At 52.2% G+C, this 26,549-nt stretch overlaps 2 protein-coding genes across 32 annotated transcripts in view; one reads left to right on the forward strand and one right to left on the reverse strand.

Moving 5' to 3' along the window:
• The window catches only part of JARID2 (jumonji and AT-rich interaction domain containing 2), a 243,443-nt gene extending 229,288 nt beyond the window's left edge, over positions 1-14,155 (forward strand). For 21 of the 29 annotated variants that reach the window (XM_089918351.1, XM_089918350.1, XM_089918349.1 and 18 more), the window contains 9 exons: positions 225-343; positions 432-502; positions 1,137-1,251; positions 3,422-3,527; positions 4,433-4,615; positions 5,020-5,171; positions 5,766-5,949; positions 8,931-9,165; positions 12,200-12,357. In XM_089918351.1, the coding sequence (XP_089774477.1) occupies positions 225-343; positions 432-502; positions 1,137-1,251; positions 3,422-3,527; positions 4,433-4,615; positions 5,020-5,171; positions 5,766-5,949; positions 8,931-9,165; positions 12,200-12,249 (1,215 nt within the window). In that variant the 3' untranslated portion in view covers positions 12,250-12,357. Of the gene's footprint in view, positions 1-224; positions 344-431; positions 503-1,136; positions 1,252-3,421; positions 3,528-4,432; positions 4,616-5,019; positions 5,172-5,765; positions 5,950-8,930; positions 9,166-10,525; positions 10,652-12,199 lie in introns of those variants that run through there. The other 8 variants (XR_016394549.1, XM_089918353.1, XM_022586711.3 and 5 more) reach the window with 8 other exon arrangements.
• The window catches only part of DTNBP1 (dystrobrevin binding protein 1), a 179,559-nt gene continuing 163,873 nt past the window's right edge, over positions 10,864-26,549 (reverse strand). For all 3 annotated transcript variants that reach the window (XM_022586716.3, XM_089918377.1, XM_022586714.3), the window contains 3 exons: positions 24,174-24,329; positions 16,465-16,608; positions 10,864-15,141 (listed from right to left, as the gene is read on the reverse strand). In XM_022586716.3, the coding sequence (XP_022442424.3) occupies positions 14,930-15,141; positions 16,465-16,608; positions 24,174-24,329 (512 nt within the window). In that variant the 3' untranslated portion in view covers positions 10,864-14,929. The remainder of the gene's footprint in view (positions 15,142-16,464; positions 16,609-24,173; positions 24,330-26,549) is intronic.

The following is a 26,549-nucleotide window of genomic DNA, read 5'->3' on the forward strand; positions in this document are numbered from 1 at the left end:
CGTGTTCCGTGGACGTTGAACCTTGTGTTTATCCAGTCGTCCACTATGGACGTGGCCGCCGTGACCGTGGGCGTGCGGTCGTTTGTCTGCAGCCCCGTCCCCCTGCTCCCTAGTGGCTGTTGCTCTGGGCGAAGATGGTCCCTTCGTCTCGCATCGTTGAGTTGAGCTGGGCCCTGCGGCCACGGGCAGCGAGATGGTGCTGACAGCCCTCCCTCTCCCCGCAGCAAGAGTACTGGAGGCTCGTGGAGGAGAAGGACTGCCATGTGGCCGTGCACTGCGGCAAGGTGGACACCAACACCCACGGCAGCGGCTTCCCGGTGGGAAAATCAGAACCGTTTTCAAGGTAACGTCGGACGCTCCTGCCCGTGTCCTGGGGACTGGACAGTGCCCCTCCACGTCCGTCAGTGACGCTCCTGTGCTTTCCTCTGCAGACACGGATGGAACCTCACCGTCCTCCCCAATAACACAGGCTCCATCCTGCGTCACCTTGGTGCTGTGCCTGGTAAGCCTGCCTCGGGTGGCTGTGGACCCAGCTCGCCCCGTCAAGAGCTGGAGGGGAGGGGACTGCGGCGCACGGCACGTGGAGAGAACTGGGATTGTTAGAGAAGAGAGAGGGGTCAGCATCATGGCTGAAGTCAGTAAAAATGCGGAAAGGTAAACCAAATCGCAGATCTAGAAGCTGGGCAGGTGCGTAATGGCCAAGCTTTCCACCTTGGCCAATTTCAGAGCTAACGTTCTGACTCTGGGGCTACTGCCTCACAGCCGGGAGGGAAACCAGTTGTCCTGGGTGTTGTGGGAAGAAGGGGCCCCTGGAGGAGGTGGCGGGGAGGGGGTACCCCGAACAAAGGGGCCCCGCTTCCTGGCTGGTGGCCAGTCGACAACAGTCGTGGTCGTGTTCCTTGGGCATCTTGCCTCCTGCCTAAAGTCACTAGTTAAGATGTTCTTCCACGACTGTTTTGTGTCACGTGATCTTGGTTTCTGTGTAAGCAGCAGGAAAGAGCAAGTCCCTTCCAATCACTGGGTTTTGTCTTGTTTTGAATCCCATTTCTTTTTCTGGTTTGGGGAGAAGATGCAATTTCTCTTGCTGTCCCCCCTGAGACATTGGTCTTCATCCTGCCCTGTCCCCTGTGTTCTAGGAGTGACAATTCCCTGGCTAAATATTGGCATGGTCTTTTCTACCTCATGCTGGTCTCGAGACCAAAACCACCTTCCCTACATTGACTACTTACACACTGGTGCTGACTGCATTTGGTGAGTACGCCGGCCCCAGGCCTCCTGATGCCACCTCGCGCTCACTGATGGCTGACAGCCTTGGAGGACTGACTTTGCGAGTTTGTCCCGTGTTCCGTGTCATATCAGCCTGGGGAGCTGTGTTAGAAGTCGAGCTGGTGGAGAATATTTTAATTTGCTCAGGTGATGCTCAAAAACAGATGAGCATCTGTTCTCAGTTGCCTGCTAATACGGGGGGTTTTCCCCTGGCGGTGGTTGATTTCCAGGAGCTCGTTTCATAGCAGGGTCAGAAACAGAGTACAGCAGAAAGCTGGCCGGGAGTGGTGCCCAGTCCACCGACTGCAGAGAATAGAGTAGGTCTTACTGGAAGTGGAGTTCTGCCGTGGGAGATTTCACGAGTTTGTCTGTTTCCCAGGAAGCCTTCTGCCCGGTTCCCAGGCGTGATCCTTAACTGTAAGGCTCACCAGCCCTGATCCGAGCTGGCTCTTCAGCTCCTTTGTTTACGACGGCAGATGGGAAATCACTGCAAATAATCAGATGTCTTGTCGTCTCACGGGCTACCGGCACCGCATCCATCCCACACTAACTGTGTTTATTGTCCTAATGGGGTGATTAGCATCGTTTATTAAAACAAACAAAGTCTTGGAACTAATGTTCTCCCTCCAAGGAGCCAGTGTCGGCAGCAGTCTGGCCATCACGACTCGCCCTGCCTTCCGGCTGTGTCAGGGCGAGTGGCGGTCGGTGTAGAGGCGGGCAGGCCCTGTGGTTGATCTTCTGCGGTGGGGCTGGGGTCTCGGGCAGAGCTGAGGGTGGACAGCCGGACGGTCCTGCGCAGGGCGGCTGGCCGCGTGGGCGCTGTGGGTGTGCATGCTCTCCTCCAGGAGCCACTGAGCCCTGAGCGCCGTTCCGCACGGAGACGCTGCCGGGCAGCGCCGGCCAGTCTGGGTTGAGAGTCACAGGGTCCCACGCAGGCCTGTGACGGGCCCCACCGGACCCTGTTTCCTCATCGGAAAGTGGAGTGATGTGGCCCGCGCCCCGCACGGTGATGGGGTGAAAGTTCGTGGTGGCCGTTGAGTGAGAGGCAGGGAAACCCTAGGTTCTGTGGGCTGTGTGAAAACTAATCCCTGGAACCTCACTGATGGGGGGTAGAGAGGCGGCCAGATAGGATCTGAGAACTTCATGGTGTGTGGTTTTTCTTAAAACATGTGATTGAGGTTAGAAACCCTGGATTTAAATCACAAATCCGTAACAGAATATGTTGGCATTGAAATAACGAGCACTTAGAAGAAAAGAGCCTTGGACGTGGCGAGTGCCTCCTCTCACTCGGCAGCGGAAGTCAGGACTTGAACCCTCCCCACCAGGCCTGGGCAGCCTGAAGACCTGTCACACGGCTCCGGGGGTGTCAGATGTCCCACTGAAGCCTGTGGACGGCGGGGTTGGGAGGCCCCAGAGGAGGGGGCCCGGGGGAGGCTGCATGTGCCTGCCTCGCGTGCTGACCACCGGCACCAGGATCTCAGGATTTACAGGTGGCAGGTGCGTCCCTGCTGGGTCCTCCTGGGACGTAAGTGGCAGTTCCCATTCTCCTGAGCCCTGGGATCGCACTGAGGGTCCAGGTTCTTCTGGTTGAGTTAGGGCCGCGTTTCCTCCCACCATCTTCCTGGGCTCCTTGGCTCCAGAGCGGGGTCCGTGTTGTCGGAGCCCCAGCCCCTGTGCGGCCGCTCCCTTCACCTGACGCAGGCCCTCGTGGTGCTGGCTGTCCTGCGTGTCTCTTGTGTATTCCACACCACATCCTGGTCCTGCAGCGTCCTCTGTCTGCTACAGAAAAGTGTCAGGTGCCAGCCCGGCGATAAGTCGCAGCTTGGGAGGCTCACGAGAGGCTTTGGAGTGTGCGGGTGTGTCTGGACCTGATTTACAGGGGCTTTTAAACATCCGCTTTTGGTTTGGAGGCTTTTTGGCTCACGCATAGGTCAGATCTGCATGTAAAAGATGCACAGGCTTGTCTGCTGCAGGGGCCGCAGAGCTGCCCTGGGAGGAGAGACCCTGGGACGCTTACGAGCGGGCCCACCTCCCCTCCTGCGCCCAAGGCCAGTTTCCAGGCTGCTGTTTGCTCATCTCTGGGGGAGCGTGGAGGATGGGCTCCCGGGCAGAGGGTCCTTGTCAACCCCTTCTGCCCTGATTCCAAACCACCCAGGTATTGCATTCCTGCTGAGGAGGAGAACAAGCTCGAGGACGTGGTGCACACCCTGCTGCAAGCCAACGGCACCCCCGGCCTGCAGATGCTCGAGAGCAACGTCATGGTACGGGGCCAAGATGGTGGTGGAGGCTGGGCTTGCGTCAGGCGGCGGGGCCAACGCAGTGGTTTCCTTAACTCACCCTCTTTGTCGACCTGCCCCTCAGAGGTAAAGAGGACAATGAAAAATCAGTCCTCCAGGGATCCAGCATAAGCAAAATGTCCTCTCTTATGAAAACCAAACTAAAGTGCGTTCCTCTGATTGATGGCCCAGGACATGGGGCTCGTGCTCATGGGGACCTTTGACTCTATTTCCAGGCCTGGTGGTTTTTTTTTTTTTTTTTTTTTTTTTTTGTAAATGGCGACTGGGCTGGACTGGGCAGCTGGATGACTGGGCCGCCTGGGCTTCTGGTCAGGATCACTCGGGGATAAGCCCAGCGGCTGCTGACCCTATTTTCAGACAGTCATGAGCCTGCTGAGCTGCCGGGAACCTCTTTAGCCTAGAATTGTGTTCTGACAACCTGAGCTCAAGGCTTTTCCGGCCTCCGCTCACCCTGCCTGGGTCTCCTTTCGCTCTGGGCCCGCCTCACTCTGGGTTTGGCTCGGAGAAGGTAAGCAGCAGCCCCCGTGCTGTGCACATGGATCCCGGTCCAACCGGTCAGTGCCCGTGGGGACACGGGGCACTCACAGCGGCCATGCCTTTGCCTGCATCGTCGTCACTCTTGGGCCTGTATCAGTTTAGAACTTCCTACTCCTTTGTTTAGGAGTCACGTCTCTTTATTTTCTAAAGGAGAAACAAAACGTCTTTCATACAAAACGTAATCTGTGTCTGGAGCAGGCTTAAGTCCCGATGCCCCGTCTGGAGGGCAGGTGGGCTGGCAGGCTGTCGCGGAAAGAGCTCCGGACGGTGGGAGGGAGGCACCCAGGAGGGCGGCCCTTTGTGGGCGCGCGGCTCAGCCCTCGTCTCCACAGATCTCCCCGGAGGTGCTGTGCAGGGAGGGGATCAAGGTGCACAGGACCGTGCAGCAGAGCGGCCAGTTTGTCGTCTGCTTCCCGGGATCCTTTGTGTCCAAAGTGTGCTGCGGCTACAGCGTCTCTGAGACCGTGCACTTCGCCACCACCCAGTGGACGAGTATGGGCTTCGAGACAGCCAAGGTAGGCAGGCGGCCCTTGGCACGCGTTCCTGTGCGTGTGTCTGTGTGTAGATAATGTTTAATTTCAAAGTGAGTCTTGGAAACCTGAGTTGGCTGAGAGTTTGTTTTAGAGAGGGAGAGCTGTTAGAGGTTGACTGTATCATGAAAGTCGTCAAGCTCTGTTACTGACCCACTGCGGTACTGGGAGGTCAGTACTGAAGGTGTTGAAGGCAAACACTGTTCTCGGCTGGCGGAGCCACGAGTACCTGGTGTCTGGTGTCTTTCTCCAGGGAGACACGATTGTCCTACAGTTTTCAATTGCTTTGAATCCAGATGGAATTCAACATCTGAAAATTCAGATAGCGACCCCTCCCCAGTAAAGAAAGCCCTTGACAGCTGCCTAGCGTTGAAAATTCTACCCTAAAGGGACGTGACTGCCCCTTGCAGGAGATGAAACGTCGCCACATAGCTAAGCCATTCTCCATGGAGAAGTTACTCTATCAGATCGCACAAGCGGAAGCGAAAAAGGAAAATGGTCCCACTCTCAGTACCATCTCAGCCCTTTTGGACGAGCTCAGGTAACACAGGACCGCCGGGGCCCAGGCCGGGCGGGATGGGGGTGCGGCCCGTCCTCTGTGGGAAACCGCCGGCCACTGGTTCGGAGCTGCAGGGCCCGCCTGGGGCTTGGCCAGCGGGCGAAGACTTCGGGGTGCCGATGCTGCAGGAGGTGCACCCTCTTTGTGGAAATGGACAGGCGGTGGCTCCTGAACCCCTGGCCTCACGGGCCCTTGGTGCCCCTCGCCAGCGAGGAAGGGCCCTGGGAAGGAGCAGACGGGGCAGGAATTGAAGTGACCGTTTGCGTGGCTTCCCATGTGACCTGCAGAGGCTCAGCGGAGCTGCTGGACAGCACACGATCGTCACGCGCTCGTTGACCCTCTGATTCCGACGTCGGCAGAGAGTTTGTCACGTCCGTCCTTGGCCCGGGCGTGGGGCACCCTGGCTGGCACTGGGCGCTTTGCCCCGGGGTCGCCGCAGGCGGGGCCCGGCCATCCGAGAGCCCTTGGGGGTGGTCTGGCCTTTCAACTTCGTACGCAGGCCCCAGGTGGGGAAGCTGGGCCCCGAGGTCCTGCGGCCCAGCCGCTCGGCACCCTGAGCCTTGTGTGTCTGGACAGGGACACGGAGCTGCGGCAGCGGCGGCAGCTGTTCGAGGCGGGCCTCCACTCCTCCGCCCGCTACGGCAGCCACGAGGGCAGCAGTGCCGCGCCCGACGGGAAGAAAAAGCCTCGGAAGTGGCTGCAGCTGGAGACCTCGGAGAGGAGGTGTCAGATCTGTCAGCACCTGTGCTACCTGTCCATGGTGAGCCCACGCCTCCCTCACGGCCGCTGCACCATCTCCTTGACCCCCAGCTCTGCCTTTCTCTGTCCCCTGCCCATCCTCCCTCAAGCAGCTGCCCTGCGGAGACGTGCCCCCCCCCCCCCGCCCCGCCCCGCCCCGCCCCACCCCGCCCTGGTCTCTTTCCTTGTCTCTTTTACCTTCTCTTCAGCCCTGTGACTGATCTTGCTGCCCTGTGGACTCAGAAATCTGTCTGGTTCAAGCAGCATCTCCTATCCCCAGTCTCCCTGTGCCTGCTTCTGGCTGGAAGGCGGCCCCCTGAGCTGCCACAGTCCAGCCCGTCTGCCTTCCTTCCTGGTCGCTCCTGCAGCCTCCTTGAGGGGCTGATCCAGCCCAGCCTGGGGCTGTGTTACGTGCTTAGTGTCCCCTATGCCGACCCCATCCCAGGCCAGAGGCGACCCCGTCCAGAAGCCTTGCTGGACGGCCAGCTGGACAGTGCAGACCTGCCTCTCGCCTCCCGTGGGCAGCTGCCCTGACACAGGTCTCTGTAAACGCAGGAACGCCCCCCGCTGCTGTGGCCTCAGCCGGTGCCATTGCCCTCTCCCTGCCTGTGCAGAATCCCCCTCCCCAGAGAGAAGCTTAGGTAGTAAGTGCCCGCCCCTTGCCCGGCGCAATGTCCCACTCGTGCATCTCCACCAGCCCCACGTGGCCACCGAGGTGCAGAGCGGCAAGCGCGTCCCAGGTCTGACCCTTGGCCTCCTGGCCATGTGTCGCGTGACTGTGATGCCGTCTCACCCCCTCGCCCTGCGTCCCCGGCATACCTCTGGCTGCCCTGCAGAGAAGAGGGGACTATGTGGCCACTCCCGCTGAGCCAGATGCCCTTTGTCACACATGAGACGTCAGAGCACGGGAGGAATACTGTAATAGTTGGCTAGGGCTGCCGTATCAGAGCACCACCGACTGCTGCCTTGAGCAACAGAAGTCCCTTTTTTCATAGTTCTAGAGGCTGGAAGTCCAAGATCAATGTGTCACCAGGGTTGGCTCCCTCTGAGGCCTCTCCTTGGATCATAGATGGTCGCTTTTCCCTGTGGCACAGTGGTTGTGCCATCAGGGACTCACAGGGCCTTTCCTCTGTGTGCTTCTGTGTGTTAATCTCTTGTTAAAAGGATGTAAGTCATATTGGACTAGAACCCACCCTTACGACCTCAGTTTCCCTGATTATGTCTTTGAAGATCCTCTCTCCAAATAAGTCACCTCTGGAGTTGCTGAGGGTTAGGACTTCCATGTCTGAATTTGGGGAGGGGGTTAATAATTCCGTCCATAACAACCTCGCGTCCCACTTTACATATTTTCTTCTATCTAGCTTTCTTTTCCCAGAGGCTTTTTAGAGGATACAGTCAAGAATCAAGCTGTCTTTAAAACAAACAAGTCATAAGAATTTCCCCAGATCTTAAAAATGTTTTGTGAATATCGCTCATAAAAGCCGCATCGTTCTGTGTTCGTTCCTCTTGCATTAGAATGGAGTTATTCTCGTGGGAAACAATCATCATGTATTTCCCATGAGCCTGGGTGACTCTGTTGTGACCTCATGTGGCCCTGGTCCCTTCCCGTGGGCTCCAAAAACGGCAGGGTGTGGGCTCATTTTTAGGCTCTCCCTCCGAAAGCTGTACCTTGAGAGTTGTCACCAGGATTTCTTAGCCAGAATGGTATGTTAAAAAGCACATATCCTGAATACATAGGTAAAAATTGAGGTTTTATTTATATACGCTTTTCATTGCTTAGGTACTAAGGGGTTTATATGTTTTTGTTCACTGTTTCGTATGTATGTCTGTTCCTGTCCTTAGCCCCGGGTGATGTGTTTGTGCCAATAAGTGTCATTTCCTTATTCCTACAGCTTATTTTTTTTGTTTCTTTTTTTTATAAATTTATTTACTTTTATTTATTTATTTATTTTTTGGCTGCATCGGGTCTCTGTTGCTGCGCTTGGGCTTTCTCTAGTTGCGGTGAGCGGGGACTCCGCTTCGTTGCGGTGCGCAGGCCTCTCGTTGCGGAGCACGGGCTCTAGGCGCACGGGCTTCAGTAGTTGTGGTGCGTGGGCTTCAGTAGTTGTGGTACACGGGCTCAGTAGCTGTGGCGCACGGGCTGAGTTGCTCTGCAGCATGTGGCATCTTCCCGGACCAGGGCTTGAACCCGTGTCCCCTGCATTGCCAGGCAGATTCCCAAGCACTGTGCCACCAGGGAAGTCCCCAGCTTGTTTTCTTGTCTTTGCTTAGCAACAATGAAGATAAGAAGCCTAGTTCTTCCTGTTGAATCCTTATGAAGAGACCTGTGATTCTTTGCATCTGGTGTGTCAAGGCATCATTTCTGCATTGTTTACACTGAGTGAGACAGGACCGGGAGTCAGGGTTGGGGTGAGGGATGCCCCCCTGCCCACACACACACACAGCTCTGAGCATCTGCGGGGCCTCGGCCCATCCCTGGTGCCAGTGCATCCTCAGGGCACTGGAGATTCAGGCTTGCGTGGCAAGGATCAGGAACTGTGCTGGCTGGAGTGTGGACAGAGGTGCTGCCTCCCGACGTGGTGTGAGCCAGCTGGACCAACCGAGCCGCCCAAGAGCAGGAGAAACGCGCGCTGTCGCCAAAGCGTCCAGGGTGTGACCATTCTGGCACCTCCTGTACCAGCGTAGTTTTTGAACCAGAAGTCTCAGGAGCCCTCAGAACCCTCAGCCCCTGTCCACCAGCCTGCCGCGCTCAGACCCTCTGGCGGGAAAGTGCACAGCAGCCAAGAGGGCCCTTGAGGCCTTTGGGTGCAGCTCAGAGATGGTCACTTACTTGTTTCCTGGTTGACGATCCCGGTGACTTGTGGGTGTTCTCGTCAGTATCCCATGTCTCTGGGTCACAGACGCCCCTGGCCTGGGCGGTGGCCTCCCACACTCTGCTCCCGGGACACCTCCCTGTCCCCCACCCCCGAGTCCCCTCAGCCTCGGGTGCCTCTCGTCCCGCAGGTCGTGCAGGAGAACGAGAATGTGGTCTTCTGCCTGGAGTGTGCCCTGCGCCACGTGGAGAAGCAGAAGTCCTGCCGCGGCCTGAAGCTCATGTACCGCTACGACGAGGTCAGTGCCTCGCGGGGTGGCAGCGGTCCCCTGCCCGCGTGGTCCATGTCACAGCTCGTCGTGACCGCGTGCAGCCGGCCTGGTTCCAGGTGCCTTCTGGCCGGACGGTGCCTGACGTGGTGGGAAGGTAGCTCCTTGCGCCAAGGTGGGGGAGTGGGCAGGTCCGGCTCGAGTTCCACTGGCCTGGAGAAACCAGGAGCTGAGGCTGCAGGGACTTTTGTCCTTGTCCGCGCTTTGTCGTGCCCCAGCGAGCCCGTCCGCAGCGCGCTCAGCTCTGCTTTCCCTCCTGGCCTCGGTGCCTCGGTTCATAAGGAGTTCGGTTTCAGGGCGTGGCTGCCCCACTGTCTGGAGGGGACTGTGCCTTCAATCTCCAGTCGGGGCCCAGAACAGACTGAGACCGAAATCGGCAGGGCCAAGCCAGGGCTCCCCTTCCCTCCAGGCCGAGGGCCGCTTCGGGGGCCTTGGGGCTGCGTCCGTCTGGTCTCTGTGTCCTCAGAGCAGCCCGGGACTTGGCCTGAGGAGCCTTCCTGGCCCCAGCCCCGCGGGGCCAGGGCCTCTGGGACACAAAGTGCTGATCGCCGTGCCCGTCTGCCCGTGTCGGCGTCCCTCCCCCGCAGCTCCCAGCGGTTCTGCTGTGGGTCTGCCCGTGGTGAACTTCAGAGCCTGCGGCCACTTGCTGAGCTATGGGCAGCGCCCGAGGGGGCGGCCCTGGGAGCGCCCGCGCCCTTGTCCTTACCCCGGGGCCTCGGCAGACACGGAGCCTTTCACTGTTTGCTCCTGAAGGCTTCAACTTCTGAATAAATCCCAGTTCCACCCTCTCTGAAAACCGCAGCCGTCCCCAGAGGCAGGTCCGTACGAGGTGCTTTCTGTGTTGGCTGGTCTCCACTGCCCGTTAGGTGCCCCCATGGGGAGGGCGCTTCTTCAGCCGGCACGGAGCACTGAGGGCTCCGCTTCCAGAGCAGCCTTTCTCGTCTCGTCACGTGTGTTTTACGTGCTTCCAGGCTGCTCTGCGATTGCGTTTCCGGGTACAAGCTCGCAGCTCCGGAGACACGTGGCCCTTTTTTTTGGGGGGGGGGGTCACCTTGGGAGACTGCTCTGGGGACCCCGTTGCCCCTCTTGGCCCGCCCTCTTCCAGAGAAGCGTCCTCCTCCCTGTGGTGTCTGGCCGTGAGCCCCTCTCTGAGGGTGGAACCTGCCGGCTCTCCCATCCCCACTGCCCCCGAAACCTGGGGCCGACAGTCCCACGTAAGGCGGCCTCATCCGGCCATCACACATGGCAGCCCCGGGCAGGGCCGGGCCGGGTGCCCCGGGAGGCGATGGGGGCACCCGTGGGGTCTCAGGCTGTGGTCAGACTTGATCAGAAGCCTTTGGCTAAATTGTAAGATTGGAAAGCTGAAAATAGATCTCTTTGCATCTTCTTTGTTTTTAAAGAGCATGTTCAGCGAAGGCAATAACCACTTTCCCCTCCCTGCTTCTTCACTTGAACAGCAAATGTCAGAACACGGTTAAAAATAAACCCTCGTGTCTGAGTCAGAGCATCTCTGGCAACTCGCAGGGTACAGCCGGCGGCGCTGGGGCTTCTCGAGATGATTCTGAAGCTCGACAAAACGTGGGTTAGTTTCCACCTCCAGCCCATCTTGGAGCTAGGTGTCTTGATGTGACCAAAATCCTGGAAAAGAATCACATATGTAGTAGGGTCTGTCGGTCTGAAGCTTAATCATTGGTTCTCACGCATAGGGAAAAGGTTTTGTCAGCCTCCTACTTTGCCAGTGGCCTGTTTTAGTAAATGAAAATCACAAGTCAGTTCCCTGTTGAGTTGAACTGTATTTTTTTTTTTTTTTTTTTCCTTTTTTAATTGGGGAATTTTCAGCTCTGGGTTGGATCTCAGAAATGGCTTTTGAGAGCACAGCTCTGGTCTGAGCCCTGGTGCCCGGCAGTCAGACCCCTCTATCCAGCTGTTCGGTCCCACAGGTGCAGGCGGGCGGGCGGCTGCCTCCTCGGACCCCCTGCTGCCCAGGTGGCTTTAGCTGCAGGTAACTGGGCTTTACTGAAGCTCATCTGTTTGTTCTTCATTAGCATGGGTATCCTAAGTGCTTTAAGTGGCCCAACGATGTCTGCAGTGCCTGGGAGCAGGCCTGGGCCCGGACTAGGCTGACCCTCAGGCTTGAGTGAAGGAGTGGCCTCCTGTCCCCGTGTCCTCCTGGTCTGTCCGTCCCTGGCTCCAGCAGGTGCTCTGCAGTGTATGTCAGAACATGGGCCATTTTAATACTCCTCCACGTGGTTTCTTTTAAAACTGGATGGTTGCGAGTTGTGTTAAAGTTACACATGTATTTTTGACGCCAACAGATAGATGGTTCTCTTGTTGCGTTTGTTCTCTCCCCTTCGCTGAGGAGGGAGTGAGAAACGTTTACAGACACGTGTTTGTATCCATCTGCAAGAGCAGGTTAAGTAGGCTCCAGAGTAGCCAGAGAGAGCAACAAGCAGCCCCCAGGCATTTGTCACCGTGCAGGGAGCCAGGTGAGGGGCCCTGGGCCCTCAAGCCTGAGTCTGCCCTCACTTCCCAGCCCTCCCCGTCCTGCTGGGGCCCCGGGCGGCCTCTCAGCCCCGAGGAGGTGCCCAGGTGGCGGCAGCAGGAAGCCTGCTGCTGTGTTGTCTCGGCGGCGAGGGACCTCGTGGACACGGGTGAAGGTACAGACCAGATGGGAAAGCAGCTCTAAGGAAACAGCCCCACACTTACTCTGGTTTCGGGGCTGCAGGTATTTCAGGGCTTTCAGCTCGTGAACGTTTGGACTTTACAGCCACCAGGGGGCGCTCCTGGGCTCCCTGGAGGGGGAAGTGGGGTTAGGAAGCTGCCCATCAGGAAAGGACCTGGCGTACCGTTTCCTTGGCTTCCAGATGAGAAAAGGCAGGTTTCTCCCCGAGAAGGAGTGTTTCGTTTAGGTGCCTGGCCAGGGGACCTCGGTCTCGGGAAGTTGTTGTCCTAACCAGCTCCCAGGCCGCCGCACCCGGGAACCTCGGGGCGGATTTCCAAGGCCACCCAGCCCTCCCCACCCCACCCCCTCAGTGCCGCTCTGACGTGGTTTGATGAAGGTGACTCCCTGGGGGGTCCTGGCGACGCTCTTCCGTTGGCTAATCCTGTGTCTTCCTTTCAACCCGAAACAGGAACAAATTATCAGCCTGGTCAATCAGATCTGTGGCAAGGTATCTGGTAAAAACGGCAGCATTGAGAACTGTCTCGGTAAACCCACACCAAAAAGAGGGCCCCGCAAGAGAGCGACGGTGGACGTGCCGCCCTCCCGGCTCGCCGCTGCCTCCTCCTCGTGAAGACGCCAGCACCGTGGGCCGGGGATAGATATTTTTCTGTAATTATTATATTCTAGTTTGGAGTACTGGCTGTAGGATACAAGCTGTCTTTGCACTAGCTCTGAAGAAGATTTTCTTCTGGTTTTAGAGAACTAATTTTGTTTTAGCATTAAACTGTTGAACTTTTTTTGTACTTAGGATACCTAGATACTGCAGTCAGATTTTTGAAACTGCCGTATATTCACTGTTTTAAAACCCTTGAGGGGCTGTTATTAATTTGTATCGCCCCTTGTGGCTGACAAAAGCCTTTTTTGTTTGATTTTTGTTTGTGTTTTTTTGTTTTTTTTTTGTTTGTTTTTTTTGTAATTGTTGGGGGGAAAAAAGGCTTTTTTAACCCAGTTTTGAAGAGGGTAAAGTTTGGAGAACAAATTTTAAAACCATCAGTAATGTGAGCAGATTTTTTTCTAGAGAGGAAAAGGGATAGGAGACACACACACACACACACACACACACACACACAAAACTTGAAAGAAATGGCTTTACTTTGGCTGTCTTTTCTTCTGTCATGCGCAGGACGAGTTTGTAATTGTTAAAACCGGAGAATCCCCATTTTGTTTCTTTGGGTGGTTATGGCAGCTGAAGGTGGACGTTGTTTCCTAACCATAGGCAAAATGAGGAGGTCGGAGTGACTAGGTTCTCTTTACCAGCACATCACTATGCATCTGCTTAAGGAAAAAAAGGAGAAGAAAAAGACTGCCTGCCTTGGAGGGGGTCACGTGAGGGAAACCCGTGCCTGATTTCATTAGGAAATCCATTCTGTTATTTTTTGGTGCTGTTGGCTACTTTATCAAAAAACCCTTCAATAGCATCCTTAAAAAAAAAAAAAGGAAAAAAGTGATTGAAGCCGTTAAGTGCTTCTTTGTCATGGATGTGCAATCTTTCTAACATTCCGTCTTCATCTCACAGCTTGTTGTTTTACACCTTCACAGGTCAGCATTAATCTTTCTTTTTAAACTCGTTCTGTTGGCGATCACATCTAGAGCCACTAGGAGGTCTGCCGTTCTTTTTGAATGTGAAAATGTATCTGCGCTCATCTGGTCTATTTTTTCTCTTCATGTTGTAACAAAAAGAAAAAAAAAATCCCGTCCCTTTTGTACATACGCCTGTAAATTGTTTTAAATACTTGAGCCTTTTTCTGGGTGGGGGAGGGGAGGGGTGAGAAGACGAGATGAAGAAAAGCCTTACACTTCAGTTTCTTCATCGGTGGATTGGATGCTTACAGGGTTTTTCTTGTAACGTTTATAAGTGCTGCTTACGTCACTGAACAACAACAACAAAAATAATAATGGAGTAGCTGTTGCCCTTCTCCGGTTGTGTGTACAGTATGTGTGGAATAAAAAAGGGAAACTGTTTTCACAAGCTGTTCTTTGTTTCATAATTGGATTCACCAATCCCGCAGCTGCCCGTGTTGCACTGAGCTCGCCGGTGGGGCTGTCTTGTCAGGAGCGTCCTGTGACACTTTGTCGGTTGTCGTTGGCAGAAGACTGAACTGTGTTGGAATATTTAACAATGACATGAGCAGAGTCGTGTTTTCCAATGTGCTTGTCCGGTTTTCATGGCCTTGCTGTGTGTTCTTGCCCTCTTTTTGGACAGTGAACTTCTGCCTACGGCTTACGGTCTGACGTTTAATTTATTAGCGCTGCTCTGCACCCCTCCCCCGGGAGGGAAGACTTCATGTTGTTTATTGCCAGTTTTTTGTTTACTTTTCAGGTTTGTACTACAAGGTTTAATAATAAAAACAAAGTTTTTTGGACACTTGTTTGTCTCGTGGAAGAGAGTGAATGAAATGAGGTGTTTTCTGATAAACGGGCTGAGGGGGTCTGTCCCACTGGCCAGGGAGTGGAGTGAACACTGAATCTTAATCTCACTTTCCCTCTGCTGGGAGTTACCTGGACGGCCTCTGAACAAAAACCAAACGGCTGCTGTTTGCCTCTCATTTTCTGTGGGGCCCCTGGACACCAGCGGGCAGCGTGGCCACGAGGGTGCAGGGCCGCAGCCGCCCCTCCTCGCGCCAGCCTGCCCCTCGTCTGTGGGCTGTGAGCGAGCAGGGAGAGGGGAAAACACGTCCCTGGGGGAGCGGGGTCCCGCCAGGAGCGATGGCCTGTGGGCTTGGCTTCGGTTTCTCTCTCTTCCTCTGGGCCCGGGTGTGTGCTCTATTTAAGGTAGGCCGTGCTTGTTGGACTTCGTAATTTTTGTAATGATCAGATGAAAACCCAAACTTGGTTAGAGCCGAGAGGAAGCACAGCTTCCTGCCTGTAAAGGGCTTCGCCGTTCAGTGCCGAGCCGACGTGGACACCGACTTTCCTGCCTGGCCCGCAGAACGCGTGTGTTTAGCAGCCCTTCTGTACAAACTGGCTGTGTTTGCGGTCCTCAAACTTTATTGTAGCTGTTGTTTCAGTCAGTTTCTCACACATCATTGGCAACTGTGTAAAAATCGAGAGCCTCCCTAAATCCACCTGCGTTCCCCGCGGGCCTCTGGGCACAGCCGTGTCATCCTCTGAAGGTGGCCAGAGCGCGGACACCCGGGGTTTAGGAGTCACTGTCGTCGGTGTGTAAGGTGGCAAGGGCGGTGTCCACCTCGACTCCCTCCTCGTCAGACTGGACCACGGGGGACTCCCCCACTTCGCTGGGGTCCTGGGCAGTTGGGTCAGTGCAGGGTGCAGATGACGACAGCCGGGTGGCTCGGGAGGCATTTGGAACCTGAAGAGTAACTTCGTCCTGACCAGGGCTCGCTTCAGGCCCTGCAAAATAAAGCAGAGGCGAGCCTCTCCTAAAAGTGCTGCATCTGAGAACTGCCCCTGACGATGGTCATTTGAACTTGCATAGAATATAAAGCAGGTGGGAGTTCTCTGTTCCTGTGACATGCAGGCTGCAGAACCAGGCCCCAGGGCAGTGCAGGAACTGCCCCCAGAAAATGCTGAGCTAGGTGACGCCCGAGGCAGCCCAGGGCCCGAGCTGACCCTTCTGCCACCTGTGACACATGGAGAGATCCCGAACCCTTTCCAGCATCCAATAAAGCACTGTGCTCAAGGCCAAACCGTGAACACTGCATTTCTTTGAGGAACATTCCTGGTAACCTTGATAATCTAGATTTACCTCTTTATATCCTTTGAAATAACTCAAAGAAATGGACGTTAGGAGAAAACCCTTGTGGATCCTCTTAAAGGAATCAAAACCATACGCAGGTGATGGAGTCTCTTCCTGACCCTGGGAAGGGGCCAGCCTTCTCGGCGGGACAAGGGCCTCCCTCCCCGGGACGGCACTACTCACGCAGTTCCCAGGAAGGGGAGACGACGGATGGAGCTGCTTTGTGGAGACCTTAGAGACACACGTGGACAGGAAGCCCCGGGCCTCAATTGTGAGGATGGTAGCCCATGGAGTGGGGCCACCAGCGAAGGGGCAGGTGCTGCTGAAGAGCTGGCCTTTCCCTCTTTTGTACGTGGCAGAAACTTAAACGCGTTCTCTGTAATGGCGTCTGCGAAGACCACCCACCCAGAAGGAATGGTCCGAAATTTAAAATAAATTGAGTCCAGGTATAGGGCCAAAGCCTCAGTAAGTAGACATCGAATGAACATGGAATTTCGGGAAGGCATTAAATGGAGGTAACGTGCCCACAGGGTTGCGACTAATTTTTAAAATACAAGCCGAGTGCTGAACACAAACCTTGGCCTTGCCCACAGCAGAGATCAAATACCTGCCGAATGGGGGAGGGGAAGCCACACAGGAGAGCTCCCCACCTCCCCCAAATTCTAGTGCTTAGCCACAAAAACCACACTCAAATTAACTTGCGAGCCAGAGGAGAAAGAACACACAATTTAAGAAAGCTCCCTGTTCACTGAAGGTGTCTGGGTAAAGCCCTGAGAGTCGCTGAGAAATTCACAACCACAACAGCCAGTGTTTCATTTGTCCACTTCTGTGAGGCCAGACTGTGCGTGGAATGGGTTAGTGGGACAAGAAGATCTGTGCACGCCTTGTGCAACCGAACCGCCCTGTATCGGTTCTCCACGTGCAGGGAAGTCATGGAACTAGGTGTGACTCAGTGTGTGCAGACTTGTCACCCCTACCTGGGACAGGGGACAGCACAGTGCTCCCCTCGCCACCGGAGTTCAGGAAGACGTCCAGGGCCTCCTGGTCAGAGATGTCCACCAGGTCCATTTGCTCCAGCAGGTCCACATTCACTTCCATGGATGACATGCTGCCCATGGGCTCTGGGGAGACCAGCACAGGAAGAGGTTAGACCATCTGTCATTTAATAACACTTTAAAAGGTGAGCTTCCACTGTGTTAGGCTCAAAGCACATTGTGTTTTCTAGGTGTAAAATATCTCCCGCTACTCCAGACTTTTAAAATAGACTTTGGAGCAGTGTATTATTGACATGTCCCAGTTTGGTACTTTAAATCCATCCTAGCTTAACCTTGGTTACTATTACCTCTTACACCTGCCACAGCAGTTTTCCTTTTCACCCCCAGCCCTCTTGCTTGCAGGTGCTGAAGGTAACCCTTTCTGCACCAGACAATTCTTGGCTTCGGAGGTGGGCGCTGACTCAGAGAGGCTGACATTCCTGCCAGACACCTCTGGCTGTGGTTGCCCCCAGCTTTACTACAATTCCATTTGAAGTCTTCTCTGCCCTTGTGACATTTCTCTAGTCTTCATCTTAACAGCAAAGTTTGAGCCTCTGCAAGCCGGTGAGTTGCAACCAAGAGCTCCCTGTGGTGAAAGCACAGACTAGAAAGACAATCAGCCCACTGTGGAGAACAGTATGGAGGGTCCTTAAAAAACTACAAACAGCTACCATACGACCCAGCAATCCCACTACTGGGCACATACCCTGAGAAAACCATAATTCAAAAAGAGTCATGTACCACCATGTTCACTGCAGCTCTATTTACAGTAGCCCGGAGATGGAAACAACCTAAGTGCCCGTCATCAGATGAATGGATAAAGAAGATGTGGCACATATACACAATGGAATATTACTCAGCCATAAAAGGAAACGAAATTGAGCTATTTGTAATGAGGTGGATGGACCTAGAGTCTGTCATACAGAGTGAAGTAAGTCAGAAAGAGAAAGACAAATACCGTATGCTAACACATATATACGGAATTTAAGGGAAAAAAATGTTATGAAGAACCTAGGGGTAAGACAGGAATAAAGACACAGACCTACTAGAGAATGGACTTGAGGATATGGGGAGGGGGAAGGGTGAGCTGTGACAAAGTGAGAGAGAGACATGGACATATATACACTACCAAACGTAAGGTAGATAGCTAGTGGGAAGCAGCCACATAGCACAGGGAGATCAGCTCGGTGCTTTGTGACCACCTAGAGGGGTGGGATTGGGAGGGAGGGAGGCGCAAGAGGGAAGACATATGGGAACATATGTATAACTGATTCATTTTGTTACAAAGCAGAAACTAACACCATTGTAAAGCAATTATACCCCAATAAAGATGTTAAAAAAAAAAAATCAGCCCACCAGCAGAAAGACACTATAGGACTAGAAGTCTGAGCCTGGGCACAGTGAGGGGTGCCTCTAGGGTCTGGCATTCATATTTAAACTGCCTCTGTGGTCCAGAAACTACAAGCCAGGTAACTTAAATCATCCCAGGCATGACGCTGCCTGTCACAAGCAAATAGAAATTTCTGAATGTGGACACATCCTTAACCCAGGGTCTCAAAGGAATATAAACTCAACACAAAATCCAATCCAATCCGGAATTTACAGTACACATGTCACTATGAGTGAGGGCCAGCAGAAACAAAGACTATTAGCATCTTTTCCCGAGAATTCAAAGTGGCTTTAAATATTTTAAAGAAAGAAAAGATTGAATCAAACAATGAACAAGGTGTCAAAAATCAGATCAGGCATTTGAAAAAAAGCCAAATAACTTCCAAATAGGAAAAATCACTGAAATTTAGAACTTCGGGCACAAGTTAAAGAGGTGAGAGCCAAATAGAAAATTAGTGAACGAAATAAGTGGGAAGTATGAAAGGGCTTAAGAGAAATGGAAAATGCAAAAGTTTACATATTGACAGTTCCAGAATGAGAATGGAGACTGTAGGGACCAGCGGTATTCGCAGAGGCTGATTATCTTCCAGATTTGCTGAAGGATCAGACATGCAGGATTTAGGAACAAAATATATTCAAGCAAGACAGATGAAAGAAATCCTCACCTAATCCACTGCAGCGAAATGATGAGCATCAAAGAGAAAGAGCAGATTAGGAAAGATAAGGAAATAATTAGACCTACAGCTCAACAACAGGAGTCAGAAGACAGTGGAATAATAAATTCAAAGAGGTGAAGTAAATATCTCTTAAGATCAAGTGTGAGATACAAGTCCCCCCTACGCCTGCTCTCAGCAAAGGTCGGACCACAGGAGGAGGGAAGAGGGCATGGGTCCCGGGAGGGAGGCGGAAGTGCACGGAAGAGACATGTAAGTCTGTGGGTATATATAAAACTCTGAGTAAAATAATCATAATGGTATCAAATTCGGGGAATTTACTCCAGCTGAATTGGAAAGAATTGACGATAATGACAGGAGAGGCGGCTTGACGAGAGTCAGATCCCTTTTGTGTCTGGCAGGAAGGTGGGAATCTGATCGTCTCTGGGCACAAGAAATCATGAAGGCTTAGCACTACAGCAAATAAAGCTTGTTGCAGTTGAGACAACATCGCACTCAAGGTGGCAACATCCAAGGCAGAGGAGCCGGGTGACATGTGCCATCACTGTCGCCCTGGGCCACGCAGGAATCACGGCCACTTCACAGGGGACACCGGGGCGGTGTTGCCCTGGGGCTCCTGCAAGGCTGACCCGTCAGGGGGACATGAGTGCACAGGGGTCAAGGTCGTGCCTCTGGGGGCTGCTCTCCTGTCGGGGAGAAGGTGGGGAAAACGCGGGTTTTCTTTGTGACTGTGGAGTCCTTCGTGGTGTTTCAGCCTGGCTTTGACTTCAGTTTTGAAAGGAGCAGAGTCTCCCGTTTTTTCTGTCTGTGCCATTCTCTTAAAGAGGGGAGAAAAATAATTGGACCAAAAGCATAGGGAACACTTGCAGGAAAATAGCACCAAATAAGGTGGTAACGAAGCCAGTTTTATAGTGTTACGTGTCAAATTTGGTTCCTTTACGTTTGCTGTGGTCACTGACTGCCTGGCTTCATTGCTATCATCTGATTTGGTGCTTTCTATTTTCCTGTAAGTGATAAAATCTAGTTATTCTGTTTGTAAGAGACATTCCTAAAATATAAGAACAGGAACATTAAAAAAAATTTAAGGAAAAATGGGAAGTGGGCAAACAACTAATTAACTTGAAGAAAGCTGACATGGCTATATAAATATCCAAAAAAATAGACTTGAAGGGGAAACAAAAGCATTATTGGGGTAAAATACAGCACTTAGTGGTTTTTTTTTTTTTTTGGGAGGTTTATCCACACTACAGCATGTATCAGTAGTTTGTTCCTTTTTTTTTAAATTAAGTAATTTTATTTATTTTTGGCTGCATCGGGTCTTCGCTGCCATGCGCAGGCTTTCTCTAGTTGCAGCGAGTGGGGGCTGCTCTTCGTTGCGGTGCGCAGGCTTCTCACTGCGGTGGCTTCTCTTGTTGCAGAGCACAGGTTGTAGGCACACGGGCTTCAGTAGTTGTGACCTGCGGGCTCTAGAGCGCAGGCTCAGTAGTTGTCGCGCACGGGCTTAGGTGCTCCGCGGCATGTGGGATCTTCCCGGACCAGGGCTCGAACCCGTGTCCCCTGCATTGGCAGGCGGATTCTTAACCACTGCACCACTAGGGAAGCCCCCGCTTAGTGATTTTTTTAATGGTTCAATTCACCAGGAAGGTAATTCAGAATTTCTATGTGACTATATATTTTGTGGTTGTTTTTATAAAGCAAAATACAGGAGAATCACAAGGAAAATGGTAACAAGTCCATAATCATGGGGGAAATGAAGATCTAATGTACCTCTTTGATGATTAAGCAATCCAAAATTGAGTATTAACAGGAAACATCTGAACAAGCCAATTTAGAAGCCTTTTGAAATGGACACTTACAGACCCCCCCCCCCACCTCAATCACAACAAAGAGAACTCTCCAGACGTTGCCATGGGTCCCCGAGGGGACAAAGTTGCCCCTGGTTGAGAACCACTATTTAATGAAGAATTAAAATTAAGATAGTAAGGTTTGGCTCAAGGCCAGACAAACAGAAGGCTGGAATAGAAAAGAAAGCCTAGAAAAGACTCAGTTGCGCTGAAACTGACAGAAGACCATGTGAGCAGTGGAGAGGACACTGGTGCTGAGACAGACAGTTACTGCTGTGAAGAATTAAAAGTCAGAGCCTTACCTCACAGTGCACACAAAAACAAACTGGTCGTGGATTTAGGGCCCAAATGTATAAAATGGAAAACATAGAAACTTTTAGAATAAAACACAGCAGAGTATCCTTATAACTTGGAGGGAAGGACTGCCTAAACAAGACACAGGTACAAACCATAAGCAAGAAAATAAAGTGGGCAAAGCTTAAAAATAAACACATTCAGCAAAGGCCACACTAGAACAGAGAAGCCACAGATTGAGAGAAGGTATCTGCACCAGACATCATCAGAAAAGGCCGATACCACGAGTGTAAGACTCTAAAGGAAGACAACCAACCAGTAGAAAAACGGACAATCAAGGAACTGCAGATTAAAGCCCAAATAAAGTATCATTTCATACATCTAAATTTGTGAAAAATTTTAACTATCTGACACTACCAAGTGTTGACAAAGCTGTGGAGTGAGTAGAGCATATGCACATACAGCTTCTGGGGGGCTGTAAACTGGTGTGGGTATTTGTGACAGAATCCAGTACAATTAGATATGCTTGTCCTATGACTGTCCCTTGTTCTGTGCCCTAAAGAAGTGGTTCTCAAGATGTGGACCCCAGACTGGCAGCCTCGGCATCACCTGGGGACTTGTGGGAAATGCACATTCTTGGGCCCTACCCCAGACCTACTGGGTTTATCACTAGCCCAAACATCCTCCTGCCCTCCCCAGGCACTGGGACACCCAGGGGCTGAGTCAGAGTGTCTGAGGGCACAGGGGGCGCCCCTGGCCACACAAGATTTGACAACTACCAGCCCAGCAGAGATGCCAGGAACCCAAGGTCTAACAGTGGGAACACACAGGTACAGACAGGACATCTTCAAGGTGAGGGATGTGGTCACAACTAACTACACACTGTCAGGATACCCAGGTGCTTAGCAACAAAGTGAAAGCAATAGATATTTTTCTGAGAAAATGGGAGTCTTGTCAGGTGGAAGAGAAAACCTGCGTCAGGGTCTTACAAAACACCTCATCACGTCCTAATGGCACTTGGAGCTGCTGGGCATGCGTGGGCCCCAGGTCCCCATTGCTCCAATCCCAGTGGGCACAGATGTCCCTTCACCCTTAGATCATTTTCTGGATAAAACTTCCCATGCCTTTGTCTTAACTAAAAAATGATGCTTTGGAAAGTGAGAAAAATTCAGACTGCTATTTCTGATTTAGTGGAATGAGTGTAAAATACCATGTTCACTGTAGAGATTCTTATTTTGATTGATTCTTCTAAATGAAAGAATGTTCATCCTTGGAGAGGAATGTGCTGTAAGGAAGGGATGTGTGACTCCCAGGCTGGGAAGTCTAAGGGATGGCCCTGGACAGCCTTGTGTGGAGAGGCCTGTTTGTTATTTGTGAACATCTTTTCTGCTCCAGGTGAAGCAGGAAGCTGAAAAGCCTAAGGCCTCCAGTTTTCTTCCTCAGTGCTTTCAAAACCACACATATTGGCAATGTATGTGTGGCCCTCTTTTTTACCTTGAAAAAAAAAAAGCTCAACAGTTTTTTGAAACTTGAAGGACATTTTTTTAGGTGCTTGAAACCATGAAAATTCAATTCCTTAATACTTAATTGCTATCTGTTCAACACGTCTTGACTGAGCCCTTCCTTCTCTTTGCCCACAAGGACCTGACAGTAACAGCCCATCCCTGTCTCAGTGCGCTCACAGCCCACAAAGAGGGACTTCTGAAGCTGCAGCCTCTGCTGTGTCCTCATCCCCTGAGGACGCTGCAGCCTCTGCTGTGTCCTCATCCCCTGAGGATGGGCTCTCCTAAGAGGCACTTTCATATTCTCTCTGCCTCTGCTGAGCACTTAGCAGGTGCTCAGGAAATGTCTGCTGAACTAAAGTGAACAAGCATTAGGGTCTCTACTGCTCTTTTCTTCACTGTCCCACCTCCCCATGCCCTCTCGGCATAACGTCTCACTGTGCTCAGATCTGTGGGTCAGATTTGCCAGGGTGTGTGTGTTATGGACTAAATGTTTGGGTGCCCCCCGACCTGCCCAAATTCCTATGGTGAAGCCCTGGAGGTGGGCCTTTGGGAGGTGATTATTCTAGAGGTCATGAGGGTGGGGCTCTGAGGATGGGGTTAGTGCTGTCCTAGAAAGAGGCACCAGAGATGCTCTCCCTGTCAAGTGAGGACCAGCTGCAGACCTCTCGGAACCAAATCAGCCAGCACCTCGACCACAGACTTCCAGCCTCCAGCCCTGTTGTGTATAAGCTACCAGTCTGTGTTGTTTTGTTGTAGCAGCCCAAGCAGACTAGGGTGGCGTCCTTCTCAGCTGCTGCCCACAGCATGACACAGATCCCTGGAGTGAGCAGGGATGGCTCTCTCCATAACCAGCGCCAAACATTAAAGAAACTGAATAGCCAACGTACTCTGAGGGAACATGCAGTCTGACTTTCCCAGATGAAGACAGACTCTCCATCAGTGGGACACACAGAGGGCGAGCTGACTGGAGATAAAGCAGTTGAACAAACCTGTACCATCCCCCTCAGTTTAAGAAGCACTGTCAACGCATCCGTCAGTCATTCTAAGTCACGCCTATTAGTCTGTTTTCTCTACATTCTTTTCCTTCCTCATTCTTTGATTTCTTTAACCTCTCCTTGGGGAGCACATAGAGAAGGAAGGAACAGAGGGAGGGTAACAGATAAATTGGGAGCAGCTTCCGTGAGGGGCAGGGTATGGAGAGCAAAGGCCAGGGCCAGGCAAAAGAGGAAGAATGAGCACAGAGGTTTGGGAGGAGCAGGGGCTTCCAGAAGGATGGAGGGCAGGTAAGCGGGGAAGCCCAGGATGCCTGTACACACTGCCCACTGCTCCTGCGCTGGCCAGAGAGAAAACGTCAGCTGCCCGCCCAGACCACTCCTCCACAGGCACCAGGTCCTGGGAAGGAGGGGCTGGTGAAGGGGCCTGGAATCCAACTCCTGTGCCCCTCAGCGTGTTCTTGGGAACCATCAGATGCGTCTAGATGTACATCACAGCACGACTTACAGAGGCAAAGAATCTTAAGTGTCCAACTAGGAAACTGTTAGGATATGTCCTGACCATGAAGATGCCGCTTTTAAAACATACCCTTTCAAAGGATTTTTAATAATGTAGGGGAAAGATCCCCATACACCATGAAGGAAAGTTAGATACAAAGCCAGATATGTGTACAGTCTATATAAATAGGCACAAGAGAGAATCCCCCTAAAACAGTAACAGGGATTAGGGATTCTGTGCTACAGAATTATGGCCAATGTTTGTTTTGTCTTTTTAATGTTTTAAAAAAATGTATTCCATGTTTCCTAAATATCTTCAACAAAAGCCTAGAACTACAAGAAGAGGCAACAGCAAGACAAAGACGGCAGGACGCATCCCCTTTGAGCCTCTGTCCCAGCCCCGCTCTGGAGGCAGCACCCTAGCCACACACAGCGCGGGGCCCGCTCCTGACTTGCCTCGCCTCTCTGCTGTCTGCAGGTAGCCCGTGGAGAGGTACTGCTCCATGTCCTGCTGGAAGGCTTCCTCAAAGAACTTCTGCCGCTCCCTCAGCTTCATTTGCTGGGTTTGCTCCATGTCCAGGACCTTCTGGGTGTGCTCCGCGTCGAGTTCAGCTAAGGACACAGAATAATTGGGGTCAGGCAGGGTTTGGAAAAGGACTGAGACCGGAATGGGTATAAATACCGACTCACGGGCTCACATCTGGCCCCCTGACTGCAGCACAACAGGTGGAGAGCCGGGGCTCCTGGAGGACCGTGACCACCGTCCACCTTAACCTCACCCAGCCCGGCCTCAGGAGGCACTCAGTAAACGCTGGTTGCAGAGCCAGCACGTGGCCACCGGAGTCTGTGAGAAGAGCACCTGGTCGTGGCTTTGCTGTCCGTGAACCAGCCACTTGGCTGAGTCAGTTAACCTTGCTGAGCCACATACTGTATGAACATTTGGGATAGACATGTTACCCCAGGACTGACGTGAAACATAAGAACTTTACATTCCGGCGAGGGCTGCGTCAGTCACGCCAGGAAGAACTGTAATACGATGAGCCTGAGCGTCGCCGCCAGCCAGAAGCCTGAATTCACCTTCCCATATGGCCCACTGGCGGCTCCCCCTTCCCCAGGCTGCGTGGGGAAGACAGGGGATGCAACCACTGTTCATCCTGGACACGGGCCGAGGGTTGGTTCTGAATCCGCTTCTAACTCTCCAGTCCTTTGTTCTTCACGGGGTGCGGTGGGCAGGATTTGAAGACAGCCCCCAGGAACTCTGCCCCCAGATGCACAGCCCACAGGAACCCAGGACTCGTGATTAGGGTACTCTCTGTGGCACAGCTGACTTTATGAGAGAGAGGTCGTCTGGGTGGGCCTGGACTTTTCCAGAAGAGATGTGAGCACAGAAGGGGTCTGACATGGCTTTGAAGATGGAGAGGCCTAACAAGGACTGAAGGTGTGTCCAGGAGCTGAAAGCCACCCCAGGCTGACTGCCCAGCCTGAAAATGGAGACCTCAGTCCTACCACCACAAGGAGCCAGGACTCTACCAACAACCTGAACGAGCTTGGAAAACAGATTCCTTGCAGCCTGGTCAACCCCTGATTCCAGGCTGTGAGACCCTGAGCAGAGAACCCCATCACAGGTTAGAACAGCCATCATCAAAAAGCCAAGAGATAACAAGTGTTGGTGAGGATGTAGAGGAAAGGGAGCCCTCATGCGCTGTTGGTGGGACTGTAAACTGGTGCAGCCACCATGGAAAACAGCATGAAGGTTCCTCAAAAAATTAAAAATAGAACGAACATATGATCCATTAATTCCACTTCTGGATATTTATCTAAAGGAAATGAAAACAGGATATCAAAAAGAGATCTGCACTCCCATGCTCACTGCAGCATCGTTCACAATAGCCAACATATGGAAACAGTTTAAGTGTCTGTCAGTATCTGAACGGATAAAGAAGATGTGGTACATATACACAAAGGAATATTATTCAGCCATGAGAAAGAAGGAAATCCTGCTGTGAGAGAACACAGGTGTGCCTTGAGGACATTATACTACGTGAGATAAGTCAGACACAGACATATACTGTATGATCTCACTTATACATGGAACCTAAAAACGTTGAACTCATAATAGAAACAGCAGAGTGGTGGTTACCAGGGGGAGAGCGGGTGGAGGAGCTGGGGAGATGCTGGTCCAAGGGCGCAAACTTGCAGGTAGAAGAGGAGTATGACTGTGCCCACAGTCAACAACATCGTATTATATTCCTCACAGTTTCTATGAGACTAGATCTTAAATGGTCCCACCACAAAAAAGAAATGGAAATGATGTGACATGATGGAGGTGTGAGCGACTCCACAGTGGTCAACATGTTGTACACCTTAAACTTACACAATGCTATACGTCATCTATTAAAAATTAAATAAAAAATCTTAATAAGAAAGTCTTCATGGTGTTACCAAGTGATTTTTAACCAAAAAAAAAAAAAAAAAAACCCAGAATTTACAATGAACAGTAGTCTTGGAGGTCCCACATGATCGACCTTAGTCATTCCCTCCACAAATACTCAACACCTCGTGTCACAGCTCCCGGGTACAACATGATCCTGTATGTGTAGATCTTAAAAACTTGATAATGGAGTATATTTTTAATCCCAAGTCAGTTACAGCCTCAATATTTAGAATATTCTGGATATTCTTCTTGTATCCTAATCTTCATATATGCAAGGAATGATAATATTAAGCAAAGCAACACAGACGGGAAAGTAAATCATCCCGACGACGTGTAATCACACGTACAACGTCTTCTCGCACTATGATAATCACTATGGGCATTCTCTGAATTTTCAC

This window comes from Delphinapterus leucas, chromosome 10 (assembly GCF_059928025.1).
Source record: "Delphinapterus leucas isolate spDelLeu-1000000601 "Yukka" chromosome 10, BTC_Dleu_Yukka2, whole genome shotgun sequence".
NCBI lineage: Eukaryota > Metazoa > Chordata > Mammalia > Artiodactyla > Monodontidae > Delphinapterus > Delphinapterus leucas.